The sequence below is a fragment of the Mus pahari genome, chromosome 12, assembly GCF_900095145.1.
Source record: "Mus pahari chromosome 12, PAHARI_EIJ_v1.1, whole genome shotgun sequence".
NCBI classification, from domain to species: domain Eukaryota; kingdom Metazoa; phylum Chordata; class Mammalia; order Rodentia; family Muridae; genus Mus; species Mus pahari.
This window is the reverse complement of record NC_034601.1, coordinates 38,941,681-38,959,054: the sequence shown is the minus strand read 5'-3', so window position 1 is coordinate 38,959,054 and position 17,374 is coordinate 38,941,681. Positions and strand designations below refer to the sequence as shown.

At 43.1% G+C, this 17,374-nt stretch overlaps 1 protein-coding gene across 2 annotated transcripts in view; it reads right to left on the bottom strand.

Annotated features, from left to right (window-relative positions):
• Positions 1-17,374, bottom strand: part of Usf3 (upstream transcription factor family member 3) — a 53,046-nt gene that overhangs the window by 15,797 nt on the left and 19,875 nt on the right. Inside the window, exons 2-5 of one of the 2 annotated variants that reach the window (XM_029544396.1) lie at positions 13,902-14,019; positions 12,295-12,359; positions 10,927-10,955; positions 7,290-7,372 (exon numbers count right to left, since the gene is read on the bottom strand). In XM_029544396.1, coding sequence (XP_029400256.1) covers positions 7,290-7,372; positions 10,927-10,955; positions 12,295-12,341 — 159 coding nt within the window. In that variant the 5' untranslated portion in view covers positions 12,342-12,359; positions 13,902-14,019. The remainder of the gene's footprint in view (positions 1-7,289; positions 7,373-10,926; positions 10,956-12,294; positions 12,360-13,901; positions 14,020-17,374) is intronic. The other variant, XM_021209710.2, reaches the window with a different exon arrangement.

The window sequence follows — 17,374 nt, the reverse complement described above, 5'->3', positions numbered from 1 at the left end:
ATTTCTGAGTTCGAGGCCAGCCTGGTCTACAAAGTGAGTTCCAGGACAGCCAGGGTTATATAGAGAAACCCTGTCTCAAAAAACAAAAAAACAAAAAAACAAAAAAACAAAAAACAAAAAAAACAAATTTACACGTACAACTTCTGATCTGTAATGTGCTGCCATTTGGAGCTGAAGTCTAAGAGAGCTCTACCCTCCTGAGTGGGATCAAGCACCCTCACAAGAAGAGAGAGAGAGATGGAGAGATGGTTCAGCAGCTAACCCTGCTCTTGCAGATTAGCGCCCTTATAGGAAGAGACGGGCTGGAAAGGTGGCTTAGCAGTTAAGGTCACTTACTTTTGCAGAGGACCCAGGTTTGGCTCCTAATACCCACATGGAGCTCACATGGAGCTCACATGGAGCTCCAGTTCCATTGGCTCCAACAACCTTTCTGGGCTCTCCAATGTCCTCCACTTACCCAGTGTACACAAACTCACACGTACACATAAACAATAATTTATTATTTTTAAAAAGAGAAGTATGGTGATCTTTCTCTCTGTACATAATTAGGACTAGAAAATTTTTATTTGTATTTTCTTAAGATTTTATTTTTATTATTTTTAATGATCTTTGTGTTTTTGTGTGGGTTTAAGCACATGAGTGCCCAAGGAGGCTGGAGGTGTTGGATCCCAGTGGTCTGGAGTCACAGGAAGTTGAGAGATGCCTCACAGAGGCACTGGGAACCAAGCTCAGGACCTCTGCAAGAAGAGCTCTTACTTAAACTGTGGAGTCATCTGTACGGCCCACGGGCTGGAATCTTTGTTTTGGACTTCTCAGCCTCCACAACTGTCAGGTTAAGTTTTTGTTTTTGTTAAGTCACTGGATCTATGGCACTTTCTTACTGGAGCCTGTCCTGAGACACTCTTACTGCTTTTGAAGAGGGGACTTTGGGAGCTCTTAGTAAAGTGATGCCCAAGTAAAACCTGAAGAGGGCGAAGCATCCCCTGAGGCTATCTGGAGGAAGAGATGCAGATCCCAGGCTCAGAAAGCAAAGGCGCCCAGGCAGGGATGACCCTGGGGTGTGTGAAGACAGGGCTGAAGGATGAGGCATACTGAAAAGACTGACTGGAAACGAGGCCACAGAGGGAGGGCCTTCTCAGGATTACTGCACTGATAACCACAACCACAGAGTACCTTAGACACTGGGCTGAGAAAGGACTATCACTTGACCGAGTTTTGGGGCCATGCTCTCACTAGGTCCCATTTCTAAACTCTTTTTAAAGGTTACATTTTATATCAGAGCACTTCTTTATTCTTAACACTCTTGAAGGCCTATTTTATATTTCTAACTGTGTGTAGATGAGTGCTTTTGTGTGGGAGACAGTACCACGTGCAGGTGCCCACAGAGTTCAGAAGAGGATACTGGGTCCCTAGAAGCTGGAGTCACAGGTGGCTGTAGCCACTGGCCTGGGTGCTGGGAACAGAACCTGGGTGCTCTCCAAGAGCGGCAGGCCATCTCTTGAGTGCCATGGTTGGAATAAACTTTAAGACTGAAAACACAATGTGGGGACTGGTAGATGCATGCAAGTGTGAACCTGAGTTCAGACCACCAGCATGGGGCATGGCAGAACATGTCTATAATTTTACCCTTGGGAGACCGAGATAGGCAGATCTCTGGAGCTCACCAGACAGACAGTTTAGCTGAATCACTGAATTCCAGGTTCAGTGTAAGAGCAAGTCTCAGAAAAATAGGATGGAATGCAACCAAGGAAGACAGTTAACATTGAGTCCTGTCTTCACATGTGTGTACACATGAACACAGCACATAAACATCCACACACAGAGAATAAAAACATTATGTGTATGTGGCAACATGTAATTAATATGAAGGGATAAACACTGAAAAGTAACATTTCTCTACACTCTGCTCTCCAGACCTTGCCCTAGGACAATCACTGTGAAGTTGCAAGCATATCCTTGCAGAAATAATCTATGCCAATATATTCCCAGGCAGAGCTGCGGGGGGGGGGGGAGCCGGCTCGGTGGGTAAGAGTGCTTTCTGACAAGCATGCAGCCCTGACCTTGGATCTCTAGAATCTGCATGTGTGACCCTGCAACCCCTGCGCTGAGGGTGAAGAGCAAAGAGGACAGGATTGCTGGGGCTTGCTGCTTGCCAGCCTAGCCAAAACCAAAACCAAAACCCATCAAACAAAATGAAAAACCTGTGAGCTCCAGGCTCATCGAGAGATCTTTCTCAAAGGAATACGGTGGGCACAACAGAGGACACTCAAGGACCTCATCTGGCCTTGACTTTCTAATGACTATTTCTTTTACTTGCCAGTTTATTACTGAGAAGCACTTTAGCTACCCACTGGTCACCTCAATTTCCTTTCTTTTGACTACTAAGCATGTGGTTGTAAATGACTAACGTCCACTCCAAAGTACACAGTATCAATGTCACCAGGCCTTTATTGCTCTCATGTATCCACTGCTGTGACTTAGTGGTTTGAGTTTACAAGCTTCAGTTCTGGGTTCCTTCCACTGAGTCACTACAGAGACCCAATATGCATACCTAGGAAACCAGAAAAGGTTTCTTTTACTTAAGAAAACCAGGGGCTGCAGGCGTAGCTCAGTGGTAGAGTGCCCATGTAGTATGTATAGCCCTAGTTTCAAATCCCGGTACTGTAAAATCAGAACAAGAAAACTAATACTGTCCTTCCTTAAAACAAGAATCAGAATAACAGTAGGACCTGATAATGCTCGGCCACCTGCCCCCTCCTCAGCAGGCAGGGAACACAACCTGCTAGCTGCTCTGCTCTGGGGACCAAATACTGTCTTCCTCTGCACCAACTAGATGCTAAAAAGTGAAATGGCTATTATTTCCTTTCTTCAAGAACTTACAGGAACCAGGAATGAAAGCCAGGAGTAGGTAGACGGTAAGATTTTACTAGGCAGCTTCCAACATGTACCGAGTGGCTACGCCCTTGCAGCTCCTGACCCAGGCTCCTGAAAGCAGGGGCAGTCTACCTTTAAAAACATGAAACAAAACAAAAACTCACGCAAACAAAAAAATCTTACACATTTATAGAAATTTAATCCACTCGGTAGGGATGAAAAGAGATTGAAGTGTCAAGGAAGGAAATGCGGAAGAGCAAGCTGATCCCGCCTTGGCATCCCACAAGTTTCAACATGGAGAAGCACCCACTATGGTCCTACTGGAGGAGGGTGCCAATGAGGGGCTGGATGAGAAGTCTTTAGGAACTGTGATACCAGGCCCCTCCCATCCCCATATCCTCAACCAATGGGATAACTTCTTTCGGGCTCTAACCACACAAAGCAAGTTTATTTTCTCTGACATTTGAACTAGAAAATTTCAACCTTGGGGACAATTGTTCCAACTAGTCAAGAGGAGGCTCCTGAGTCTAGCAAGGCAAAGCAAACGCTGTATGCTACAGTTCCAGGATCTCTGGCCCTGTCCCTGAAGCAGCCAGAACTCCAGTAAGCAAGCTCAGTCTCCTTTACCATTTCTCCTCCTATGGAAGAGACTGACAGAGGCTTTCCTGGGGAAAACCAAACAAACAGTTAGGGCCAAACTCAAGCATATTTGATCGGTTTTGTAAAAAACTGTTAATTTGCCAGGCAGTGGTGGCACACGCCTTGAATCCCAGCATTTGGGAGGCAGAGGCAGAGGCAGGCGGATTTCTGAGTTCAAGGCCAGCCTGGTCTACAGAGTGAGTTCCAGGACAGCCAGGATTACACAGAGAAACCCTGTCTGGGGGAGGGGGAAAAAGCTGTTAATTTTTTTATTAGTAAATTCTCTTTTCTTTTAACCTTTCTCCCTAAAATAAGTATCTCGACCCCTCTTCTGGAGGAGTATATGGTTAGGGCTATGCAGACATCTTTTTTTTTTAAAATAAGATTTATTTATTATTATAAATAAGTACACTGTAGCTGTCTTCAGGTACACCAGAAGAGGGCATCGGATCTCATTATGGGTGTTGTAAGCCACCATGTATGTGGTCCCTGGGACTTGAACTCAGGACCTCTGAAAGAGCAGTCAATGCTTTTACCCACTGAGCCATCTCATCAGCCCCTATGCAGACATCTTAAAGCCAGTTCCTTCAGAAAGCCAGTCTCAAAGTTAAGAACAGGTCTCTAATACGCCCGGGCTGAACCCAGGCTGGTTGAATTTTAGTCCATTTGAGTGGGTGAGACCTGGTGTTGTGTCTGTCTGTCCTTCCGGTCAGACAAGCCTCTAGGACTAGAGGGTAGGAAGAGACGCCCTTGGTGTAACTGCTTTGTGTGGCCCGGCTTGAGGCTCCTTTTCTATGCTTGAGCCAGGGACAGGACAACCAGACACCAAGGAAGCATCTTTGAAGGCTGGACGCAGCACCTGGAGGTGAATCATCACCACCTCCCCGCCCCCTCCCCACGCCCTCCCCACTCCCTCCCTGCCCCCTCCCCACCCATGTGATTTGAGGAGTGGTTCAGGGTTCTATCTGGAAAGCCAAACGAGCTCCGTAAGGAAAGCATTATGAGCAGGCCCAGGCTTGGGCGCTGGTCACTGGATCAGCATCCCACCTAAATAGCCCTGTCCACTTGTCTCATCCATAAGAGTAAACTTTTCCCCTGCAGCTCTGCCTCAAGACAGGGCGAGCACCAGGGCCAGGCTCAGAGCACCTCTTAGGGCAAGAAGGGGTGGGAAGTGAGGCAGTACATCCCAGGCAGAAGATGAGGTTGCCCAAGGCACTAAGTACAGTCGGTGCACATGCTCAGACCCAGCTCCAAGAGCCAGAGGATGATGCATATTTGTTTCCACTTGGCAAAGTAGGAAACGGAGGCTTGGGAAATTGGGAGAACAGCATCAACAAGTGAGTTCTGGCCCTGTACCCAACAGGTAGCAGGAACCCTGGTCTGACTTGAGTATCCTCAAGACACAGATGGAGGGTCCTTTGCCACTCCCCAGGGGAAGCAGTCCAGTGACATCTTTAAGACACCTCCACACATACCCGCATTCCCCACAATGCTCATACCTGGCCTACAAATCTCTCTGGTCATTTTTTGCAAGGTGACCCCAGGGGAAGCATGTGAACTGAGGACAGGAAATAGAGCTTCAGTCCTGGTGGCAGCCACCAGGGTCAGTGATTTCCTGGGCTGGGGGAGGGGCGGTTGCACTGAAACACACTACCATAGAGTTTTTCAGCAATCCAGTTAAAAAGGCAGGGAAACTTGGACTGGCTTCTGGGTGCCTCATTCTCAAGTATGAAGCAAGCGGCAAACAAACAAAATCTCCTATGTCACTAAGCAGTTAAATACAAAGCCTCCACATTATCATTTAGACAAAATACCTAAATGAAAGGGGAAAGAGTGAATGGGGGCAGGGTCCCCAGAAAAACTGAAGGAAATTTCCGAGGAAAGCCCATACAACAGTTAGGGGTAAGAACCCATAAAATAAGCATATGCCATTAGGTGGAGGATAAGAAAAACTATAAAAAGAAGAGACTGACTGATTAAGACTAAAAACAAAGGACTGAGTTTTTACCTCATAACCCACATAAGAAGCCAGGCAAGGTTACCCCTGCAGATAGCCCCAGTGTTGTGGAATGGGAACAGGCATATCAGGGAGCTGGGTGGTCCTTTGGAACGTGATTAAGGGGTGTGGGGAGTGAGCTGACCAATGGGGGAATCCCGAACACATGAATGCAGGGGCAGCACGAACTGGACCCAAAGTGTTATTAGAAAAAACAAAGAGGTCATGATGTTGGGGAGGGAGTGGGACGGGGAGGGGCTGGGAAGGAGTCAGGGTGAATATGATCAAAATACTGTGTACTGAATGAAATTCTCAAAGAATTAATAAAGGTACTATATTTTTAAAATATGGAGAGTGGTAAAGGAAGACATCCCACGTCCTCCTCTGGCCTTCACATCAGTGTAGGTCACACACACACACACACACACACACACACACACACACACACAATTTTATAAGTTTAAAAAGGATACAAAAAACTAAGAAATGAAAGACTAAGTATCAAAAGAAAACAGTTGAGAATGGTTGTCTATGAAAGCTGTATTAAGGCTAGAAAACAGGAGGAACGTTAATGCTTACTGTTTTGGTATTATTTACTATGTACACATATTTATTTTATATGTGATTTAATTAAAATTAGTTTAAAAGTTACTACATGTTCTTATATGCCGTTGTCAAGGAATCCTACACAGCTACTAAAGAGAGGAGATCTCGTGAGCCCTGATCTGAGCCAAGCGGTCAGTATGTGCAACCAGTGAGAGTGAGGACACTGGAGGAAGTCGGTTTCCAAACCGGGGCTGACACTTCCTGGTAAGGCCGTGTCTGCATACGTGTGTAATACTTTATTAGTGGTCTTAACCTGAAAGTGGGATATCAATTTTCTTCTAGTTTTTCATGATTCCATATAACTTTTGAATTATTTGTTTTGTGCTCAATGATCCTGTTTTATCCTTGCTTTTTTTTTTTTTTTTAAATCCAAGATTACCTTCATTAGGGAAAAGTATCATGCATTAAGCTAAGATTTATAAGTACTAACTGGAGTTGACAGGTAATGGAGAGGCCAGATGTAGTGACACTCACTTGTAATTCCAACAGAGAGGATGCTGAGGTAGGAGAATAATGAAGATGAAGCATGTGTAGAGAGCATGAGGAACAAGTCAAAAGTCCTAGAAGACGCTAGATAAGATTTTTTTGTTTGTTTTTTGAGACAGGGTTTCTCTGTGTAGCCCTGGCTGTCCTGGAACTCACTCTGTAGACAAGGCTGGCCTCAAACTCAGAAATCCTCCTGCCTCTGCCTCCCAAGTGCTGGGATTAAAGGCATGCTCCATCCCTGCCCGGTTTAGGTAGGAATTTTAAAAGCATAAAGAACATTAATGATTGGAAAGCAAGGTAGTAAATGCAGTAGCTCCTATCAATCTAACCATGGGTCTACCTTAGCAACTCTTTAGAAAGGTACGGCAGTCTGGCAACCACATGGTACATTTGTCATGTAGAAAACTGTACTAGGAGATTAGTAGAAATATGAGAAAAATTAAAGAATATAGAAAATGAAACAAATGAAAAATGAGGCTATTAACTTCAACACCCCCTCACCCCCTATAAATGGCAGAAAATAAAAATAGTCATCCTAAAAATCAAATATAATTGAATAATTGAGAGTACTGCTTGTTAACAAGCAGCAAAAGGAAATATAGTGGACGCCTATGTGTTTCAGGGGTGAGGGTAGGGTGAACACAGAACACTGGACGTTTCAAAGCAGGGGGGAGGGGGGAGCACTTACCTGTTTCAGAGCAGGGGAGCATGGGATCAGTTCTCCTATTCTGTTTATCCCAGCATTGATTTTCTTTTTTCTGTGCCTCTCCACTAGAAAGAGAAAAAAAAAAAATCACATTATCAACCCTTACACTACTTGTCCAAACTGTTCAATTTACCTGGGCAAAGGAATTATCAGTAAAGGAATCACATGTGGAAGGGCTGGGGGGTCTATAGCTCAGTGGCAGAGCACCTGCCTAGTATGGACATGGGAAAAGAAATTGAATCCTAGGCAAATAATCACTATTTACCAATGATTGTACCTAAGGTTGTACATAAGGTTTTTAAAATGCAGTATTTTAAGTAAAATGTTATGAAAATAAATGTATGTATTACTTTTATAAGCATTGTAAAGAAAATCATAAACAATAACCACACTAAAATGATAAAACAGGGAGACTGGAAAGATAGCTTAGTGGCTTAGAACATTGGCTGCTCTTCCATAGGAGCAGGGTTTGCTTCCCAGCACCCAAATGGCAGCTCACAACCATCTGTCACTTCAGTCCAAGGGGAGTCAACAACCTCTTCTATCCAATAAGGGCACTCAGCACACAGAGTACACATTGAAAACTGATAAGAAGGAACTGTTAACAGTGAATTATTAGGTGACTTTTCTATTATAATTCAAACAAGTAGTAAAGATTTATTGATAAACAAATTTATTTTTTAAATTCATTGTTTACATTTATTTATTTATGTGTGTGTGTGTGTGTGTGTGTGTGTGTGTGTGTGTACAGCACACAAATGGAGGTCAGATGATAACTTGCTAAAATCAGTTCTTTCTTTCCAGCATGTCTGCTCCAGTTATCAAACTCAGGTTGCCCTGTGTAGTAGCAAACCACTTTACCTGCTGAGCCATCACAACAGCCCAACAACGAAATTTAAAGAAACCACTAATAAGTTATCAAAAAGCTGCCTCTGTTTTAGCAAATGTGACCTTTCTTTAAATTTTAAGAACCTTAAAATGCCTACTGTATGATGACTAGGCCTTGATGGAATAGAAGCAGCTGTTGGTTATGTCTTAGATAAGAAAATGCATTGAGGGGGCTGGAGAGATGGCTCAGTGGGCAAGAGCACCGGACTGCTCTTCCGAAGGTCCGGAGTTCAAATCCCAGCAACCACATGGTGGCTCACAACCATCCTTAACAAGATCTGACTCCCTCTTCTGGAGTGTCTGAAGACAGCTACAGTGTACTTACATATAATAAATAAATAAATCTTAAAAAAAAAAAAAGAAAGAAAGAAAGAAAGAAAGAAAGAAAGAAAGAAAGAAAGAAAGAAAGCAAGCATTGACTTGGTTTGCTTCATTTCTGGGATATCTGCTCTGACCATCTTTTCTATCTAAGACACAGGGGGTACCAGCTAGCTTTAACAGTCAACTTAACACAGCCTGTGACTGTAGCTGGTCTTTACTATTTTGTAGGTTCTTCTTTTATCCCCCTTTATGTTCCCCCTGCTCTCAGTTTCATCCCCTAACACTATACATGAGAGAAACAAGGATAGAGAGGAGAGAGGAATTAGGATGATCCCTGAATCTAATTTCTTTCTTTTGTCTCTTCTTTGATCATGACTACTAACAAACTGCAACCAACCCCCCTAAATGACCACCAACCACCACTGCCTTTGGGGCTTTAGCATTTATAGACACTCTGAAAAGTTCTCATACTTCCAAATGTTACACAACTGCAGAAACTATCTCCAGCTGGCAAAACCATGCTTCTGCTAGAACACAGGCACATCATGGCCAGCTGCTGTGGACAGCTCCAAGCAGCCCTGCATCCCTACACCTGGATTAAATTGAAAGTACATTCTTATAATATTTCTGTATTTTTAAAGAAACCAAAATTCCAAAATTGTCACTACATAAGATCACCTAGGAAGAGAGAATTTTAATGAGGAATTATCTAGATTGTCCTGTGGTCATATCTGTGGGGAACTGTCTTAATTGCAAATTGATGTAGTAAGACCTAGTCCATTGTGGGCAACTCCATTCCCTAGGTAGAGGTCCTGAATGGTATAAGAATAGAGAAAGGTAGCTGAAAACAAGCAAGAATGTGTTTATGACTAGGGATATGATGCGGCAAGCTGCTTGAACCCCTGCCTTAAGCTTCCTTCAGTGATGAACAACAAGTTGGAATTGTAAGTCAAATAAATCTGTTCCTCCCCTAGGCTGCTTTTGGTCAGGATATTTTATCATGGCAACAGAAATGAAATTTAGAGTACCGGGCAACTGACAACTTGTTAATTAACTGCCAGAATGTTCTAGACTGACATGCTAAAACTCTAAAACAAGTAAGAATACAAGGGAATTCACTTAAATAATTTCTATAAGATGATGAAAGTAAAAACATGCCTCTTGGGCTGGAGAGATGGCTTCACGGTTGGTAGGATGTTTTGCTCTCTCTCCTAGAGAACCTGATTCAGTTCCTAGCACACACATTAGGTGGCTTACAACCAACTGTAACTCCAGCTCCTAGGGGATCTAAATCTCCATGGGCACCTGCATATACCAACAAACACCCATAATTAAAAATAATAAAAATTTAAGGGCTGGAGAGATGGCTCAGTGGTTAAGAGCACTGACTGCTCATCTAGAGGTCCTGAGTTCGATTCCCAGCAACCACATGGTGGCTCACAACCATCTGTAATGGGATCTGATGCCCTTTTCTGGTGTGTCTGAAGATAGCAATGGTGTACTTACATGCATAAAATAAACAAATAAATCTTTAAAAAAAATTTAATACACCGGTCTGGAGAAATTAAGTGGTTAGCACACTGGGCTGTAGAGATGGCTCAGCGGTTAAGAGCACTGACTGCTCTTCCAGAGGTCCTGAGTTCAAATCCCAGCAACCACATGGTGACTCACAACCATCTGTAATGGGATCTGATGCCCTCTTCTGGTATGTGTGAAGACAGCTACCATGTACTTATACACATAAAATAAATAAATAAATCTTTTTTAAAAAAGAAACTAACTTTAATTTTTTTATGGAAAATCATGTCTGTAATATGTAATATGCCAAAGTGAAAATGGATAATGTGTAATTAACACTGTACACTTGGCTGGCAGTGGCCTGTAATCTAACATTAGCGATAAGATCATCTTTACTTTATACATTTGTTTCTATGACAGGAGTCTACAGAACTTAACGTTGTCCACACGCACTAGACACGCAGCACAAGCCTGTAACGCCAGCACTCAGGAGGCAGTGGTAGGTGGACCTCTGTGAGTTTCAGGCCAGTCAGGGCCACACAGACTTTGTCAGAAGAAAGATTGCCACTTGAAAGCAGCCCATTGCTCATGTCCACCTCCTCAGGGAGCTGCCCCTCTGGAATATGTGCAGACATAACCTTCACTCTCCCAGTGTCCTGGGGGGAAACCCCTTCCAACACTAGCCCCAAAATATTCTAATTTCATAACAAATCCAAAATAGGCTATGAATCAGATGTTATGCAGCCAGCTCCATGAGGCTCTGGGAATATTTTGTCAATGAAAACAATAAGGTTGCCCTTTCTAAAATGTAACAAATCCATGTTTACCACATAAAACTTGTAACCAACCATGATATAACTGATTGCAGCAGAGATCAAGTCACTGCACATACCTGCATTGTGTGTCTCTCTGTTCTTCTTCCTGAAACAGAAAGTACAAAGACAGGTAATAGGAAGAGAACTGAAAAGCATTTTTCAGTTTTCATAGCCATAAAAACAAATGTTATAAAACTATATTTGATACATGGATAAGGAACTACTTAGTGGGTATTATGGCATGAATGCAGCTACTTTCGAATATATTTAATAGATATAATTTTGAAAAGTAAGAACAATTCTCTACTGATACTCAGAAATCATAAACTTAGAATAGAATCAATCCGAACATGCAATTTCATTGCACACTGCTGGGGGGAGTTGTGGCAGAATGCATGGAGGGGAGCAGTGGTGCGGTATAGCTCCAGGATTCCCCATTCCTGCCAAGGCAGATGCCATGGGAAGAGCAGGCAGGGTGCAGACTGCATCCGAGCCATCTTCCCACCTGTGGACTCAGGTTCTAATGCTTACATTTACTTAACATCTAAGGACATTGACTTTCCCTTTTTGCATAATTATCCAACGCATTAGTTTTCACTAATAGCTATTTGGTAAGGGAAGAGAATATAGTACTTTTAACCTTACTAAAAGCAGTGTCTTGGACTGGAGAGACCACTCAGCGGTTGGGGGCACTGCCTTTTCTTCCAGAGGTCCTGAGTTCAATTCCCTGAAACCACATGGTGGCTCACAGCCATCTGTAATGGTGACCCAATGCCCTCTTCTTGTGTGTTTAAGAACAGCGACAGTGTACTCACATACATGAAATAGACAAATCTTAATTAAAAAAAAAAAATCCCAGCACTTGGGAGGCAGAGGCAGGCGGATTTCTGAGTTCAAGGCCAGCCTGGTCTACAAAGTGAGTTCCAGGACAGCCATGGCTATACAGAGAAACCCTGTCTCTGAAAAAAGAAAAAAAAACAAAAACAAAAACAAAAAACAAACACCAAAAAACCAAAAAAACCCAACAACAAAAACAAAACAAAACAAAACAAGCAGTGGCCACACAATTCTAGGCAGATATTGCCTAAATGCTGGAAGCTCAAAAGAGTGCCTATAAGAAAATGAAAGTGATGCTATGTATATTTTCATTAATGGATTATAATGTTACAAATTAAATACATTCTAAATGTTCCAGGAGCTACCAAAGGAATACAGTATGCCAGTGAAAATGTCCTTAGAAAGCAAACATGTGACATAGATTTGATACAATTATTTTAACTATTAATGATCACTCTTATTTTTCAGGCTTCAGAGAGAATAAAGCCAGGTAAATTCTAGCTATGTGAATCTTTCAGTAAATCTATTTCTATCCATCCACACATACTGGGAACTAATTCTGCTTCTTACCTGCCTACGTAATATTATTTGGGGTTGTGGATACACACCTGTGCTGCTTTTTTGTAGGCGTCTCATGCTCTGTCATTTCTGGCATGATGAGAGTGATAGGACTCTACAAAGGAATAAAAAGACAGATAAACTCCAAGATGTTTAGCTGTTCTAGAGTTTAGAGAAATCAAATGGCAATTCTATTTCAATACCCAAAACAAAACAAACAAAAAACCCACAGAAACATACTTTACTGGATGTTATAGATGAAAAGAGGTCTAAGGAAATAGAATGTAAGCTGGAAATCCCAGCAATAGGTGGATCATGAGGTAGGGCCAGCCTGGGAGGCCTGGTAGGTGCCAAACTAGCTTGAACTTCAGAGTAGGATGCCACTGGTAAAGCACTTGGCCAGCACGAACAAAGAGAACACACTGTTCGATCCTCTCCAGAAACAGCAAAGGCCAAACACTAGTCTAAGTAGCAGATGCAAACCACAGTTAGGCTTCCTTCAGCTTCCAAGTGCCACAGGTCTCAGTTATCCATGCAGACTCACCAAAAGGTGAGTGTGAAAAATATATGAAGACCATGTATTTTCTTCTTTCTTCCTTCCTTCTTTTTCCTCTTGGTCCTCTCTCTTTTGAGAAAGTTTCATTATATAATCCAGGATGGCCTCAAACTTGTAATCCCTCTGCTTCAGCTTCCTGAATGTTGGAATTATGGCATACACCACTACCTAGAAACTGACATCCTATAGGGCAATCTACCCGTAAATGGGAAAAGCCTGGAGGCAGACACATTAACACAAGAGTGCAGCTGTACAAGGTCAGCAGTTCTACTGGGGAGTCCCTTCTCCTCTCTGACTTCCCAGAGTTTGAAAGGGAAAATGTTCTCGGGATACACTGAACCTTCCAAAAGAGGCCACCAAGGTAGGGTACCTGTTGGGCTACAAGGGAAAAGATAGAAATGCAACAATGACCCCTCTTCTGGGAAGGGAAGAGAAGTAATAAGTATAAAAGTAAACTCAGAAAGCATGGGTTTAACCCTTCCTAGCTGTTCGGTTGTGGGCAGACTCTGGGAACTTTAATTCTACATAACTGGGCTGCTTTGAGAAGGGAGCAAAAGAATGCCAGGAAGGCATGACATCGCACGCACGCACGCACGCACGCACGCAGGCAAGCGGTGTCTGGAAGCAAGAAGGGCCCAGGAAATGCTCTATTTCACAATAAGCCCCAGCCCTAGAAAGGAGGAGGGCAGAAGGAGGGAAGGCAGACAAGAAGCTGACAGGAGACACTGACTGATACGGCCTCGGAGAACATGGAGTCACAACTCATTTCCAGGCCTAGCAAGATGGCTTAGCAGGTGAAAGTGTCTGCTACCAAGCCTGACAATCCGAGTTCCATGCTGAGACGCACACAAAAAGAGGAACTGACTCCGGCGAGTTGTTTCTGACCTCCACAGATGCCATGGGGTGTGCACACCACACACACAAAAAAGTCTTACAATGTTTTTCAAAAACAACTCACTTCTGCAGCCTGTTCCTGTTCCACCTCCCCTTCTAGCTGAAGCTGCCTAAAGCCTAGAGATGCCCTGCAGAGGATAAGCATGGAACCGTCACGTGGGGACAAGCCAGCAAGCAGGCACACAAACAACCCATCTCCCTTCTCACCCAGGGGCTTGCAGAGTTTCTTCACTTTAGATTCCTGGCTTCCAACACCTCCTCTTTCTGATTCAAATCTATCATCTTCTGCCAGAAGATGGTCTCTATAGGTTATGTTTTCTTCTTACTATAAAAAAGAAAAACCAATGAGTGTTTATAGCCACCAAGTATCCATGTGATGAAGCTGGCAACTGATAGCATGCAGGCAAGTTTTAGTGGCAAGAAGGACAACCCTGACCATTCCCCGCCACTGGAGAGCAAATGAATGCAGTTACTCTCAAAACACTCTTCTCCAATGGGTAAATCATAAAGGGGGGGGGGGTTCCTACAGTCAAGGGACGGCATGTACACACATTCTTTTAATTCTGTATGCTCATGGTCCCTTGGGTCCACACTACCCATGGATCTCCAAAGACCTCCATGTTATGTCTAATATTAAGACCCCCTTCAATTCTAAAATTATCTTTCTTTCCATTTCCCATTTCCCTTAAATTTTGTTTCTTCTTCACATGTGTATATACATTGTGTGGTGCGTGGTTACAAGTGTGTAGGCACATGTGAGTATATGAATGTGCACACATGAGGGGATCCGAGGGTGATGCCCTCTGCTTTATTCTTTTAGTGGCAATGACTCACAATGAGACTCAGAGTTTCCTGTCAATATGGCTAGTCTCCACAGCCAGCCTGTTCTAGGCACCCTGTCTCCACAGTCCGGGCCACCATGCCCATCTGGTATGTGTGAGTTTTGGGGATTCTGACTCTGGTCCTCTTGCTCCCTTAGGAGTGACTTGCTCAGCACTAGGAAGGTAAGCTAAAGACCTGTGAACAGAGGAGGGGACAAAAGACACACTTCACAGCTCTGTGCCATACCTACAAGTGAGGAAGAAGCAGGGGGTCTAGAATTCTAAGTCTTCCTGGGAGACATCCCTTTCTCCCTCCTTCTCTTTCTGCTCAGAACATCTGAGAACCTTAGCTCTACTTTAGGATGTTTCCCAAGCATAGATAATAAGAATTACCTCACTGTGCTTTCTGTCTGTGGGCTTCATGTCTGTGGGTCACAGGTGAGAGAGAACATGTGGGATTTATGTTTCTGAGTCTAGGTTACCTTACTTAAAATAATGTTTTTTAGTTCCATTCACTTCCTGCACATTTCCTAACTTAATTTTTCTTTACAACTGAATAAAATTCTATGTTGTGTGTGTGTATACATATTCACTCATCTGTTGATGGACTTCCAGGTTAGCTTTATATCCTTGCTATTTTGAAGAGAGCAACAACAAACATGGATGGGCGAGTGTCTCTGTAACAGCGGATACAATCCTTTGGGTATATTCCCAAGAATGAGTGGAAATTCTTTTTTTAGTTAGATGTTTTTCTTGTGTGTTTCTGTGTGTGCACATGCATGCACTCCTATGTGTGCAGTTTATGTGTATGTGTGGTGTATACACGTGAGTGTACTGTAGTGCAGCCACTGTGGAGGCCACAGAGCTTTTTCCCTATTGCTCTCCATTTTATTGCCCGCTTCCTATCTTGTTATCTTGGTCTAGCTAAGACTATATTAAGTAAAAGTGAAGAAAGTAGACATCCTTTTGCTGTTCCTTATTATAATAAAAATGCTATTCAAGGGAGTGTAAACTATTGTAGCTACTATGGAAATTAATATGGAGGCTTCTCAAAAAAAACCTTAAAACTAGGGCTTGGGGCCGGGCGTGGTGGCGCATGCCTTTAATCCCAGCACTCGGGAGGCAGAGGCAGGCGGATTTCTGAGTTCGAGGCCAGCCTGGTCTACAGAGTGAGTTCCAGGTCAGCCAGGGCTATACAGAGAAACCCTGTCTTGAAAACCAACAACAACATTCCTTATGTTAAAAAAATAATCAGAATAAAGGACTACATTATCATAAATCTTTGGCTACTTACGGATTAATCTACAAATGAAGACTTGGCTTTTCTACTCTTGGCATTGGGGTTAAATAACGCAGGGCCTTGGACCCCTGAGTCACACATCCAGCTCACATGCATTTTAAATACAATATTTACATGACTAAATAAACATACTTCTTAAAATAGTTAAAGTGCCATGAATTTTTAAAGACAGATGCTAGAGTATTATATTAATAATCTATGAGCATTCTATCTGCACGGGAAGAAACCCACTGGGAATCAAGCTCAGGCCAGGCTTGCCTCTGACATGGTCCTCAGGTCTCCTACATCACATCACAGTTTCTATCACTTTTTCCGCCTTGAGGTAAAACACACACAAATTGCAGATATCTTAAGTACACCAGTGAGCTTTGACAAATGCACACATTTCTAGGATTCAAACCTCATCAAACTATGATATTACCACCAATTAATTCTTTCTTGGCCTTCCCTAGTCAATCCTTTTCTGGTTTCTGAGGTAATTACTTTCCTGTTTCCCCCACTGGACTTTATATAGATGTAGTAGCTGAATTCTCTTGTGACAAGCTTACACTCAGTTTAATATAAATGTATACTTTTCTTCAGGAGTCAGCTCCTTTCTATGAACATAGGTGTATGAATCTTCAACACTCGCTGTTTATCTCTTTTTCTATTGATGGCTTGCCATTTTGTTCACTAAGTGCTACTGGCACAAATTACAGACACCACAGGACAGTCACTAGACAGCTGAACATTTTGTGCTCGTCACTGGTATCTGGACAGTTTCCTAAATAGCAAATGGCATGGTGGATTTTTTCCTAAAAGAAGGCACAGGTACACTCTGGTAGGTAGACCTTTGTACAGCGTAGTGTATGTAGCTCAGCGTTCAGACCCATTCCCCCTGCCTGACCAGTACTGGGCTCTTCCTGTCTTGCTGCCCAAGGCAGGTTCCTCTCTCTACATCACTAAAACAAGTGCACTTCGTGAAATCCTGGATCTGTTCGTGGTATTTGGTCTGTCAGCCTCAGCACTTGCTGCCTTTGGTGGCCAGTTCTCAGACATCAGGTTCCCCGAAACAGGTAATGGTTGGAGTTTCTTTTCTGGGTGATAAAATGCGATAAGGTTGACTGTGATGATGATTATACCACCAAATGCTAAAACCACGGGAGTGGTCACTAGGACTGAACACGGTGCACAATGCACCCACCCCCTTCACACTGAGACTGAACACGGTGCACAAATGCACCCTCTTCATCTTTTTCTTTCTTTTCTCTCTCTCTTTTTCTTTTCCTGACAGTCTCACCTAGCACAAACTAGCATTTATTATACAGCGCAGTCTGCTCTTGATCTGATACTCCTGCCTCAGCCTCCCAACGCTGTGTACACACAGAAGCAATCTGATTTAGGTTTTTTTTTTTCCTACAACAAAATATCCAAACCACTTGCTTTAAGTGGGTTAGAATGTTAACTGGAATTCTAGTACTAACAGGACTGGGAAGGGGAGCAAAGCTGAACCATCCAGTTTTTTTTTTGTTTGTTTTGTTTTTGTTTTTTTGAGACAGGGTTTCTCTGTGTAGCTCTGG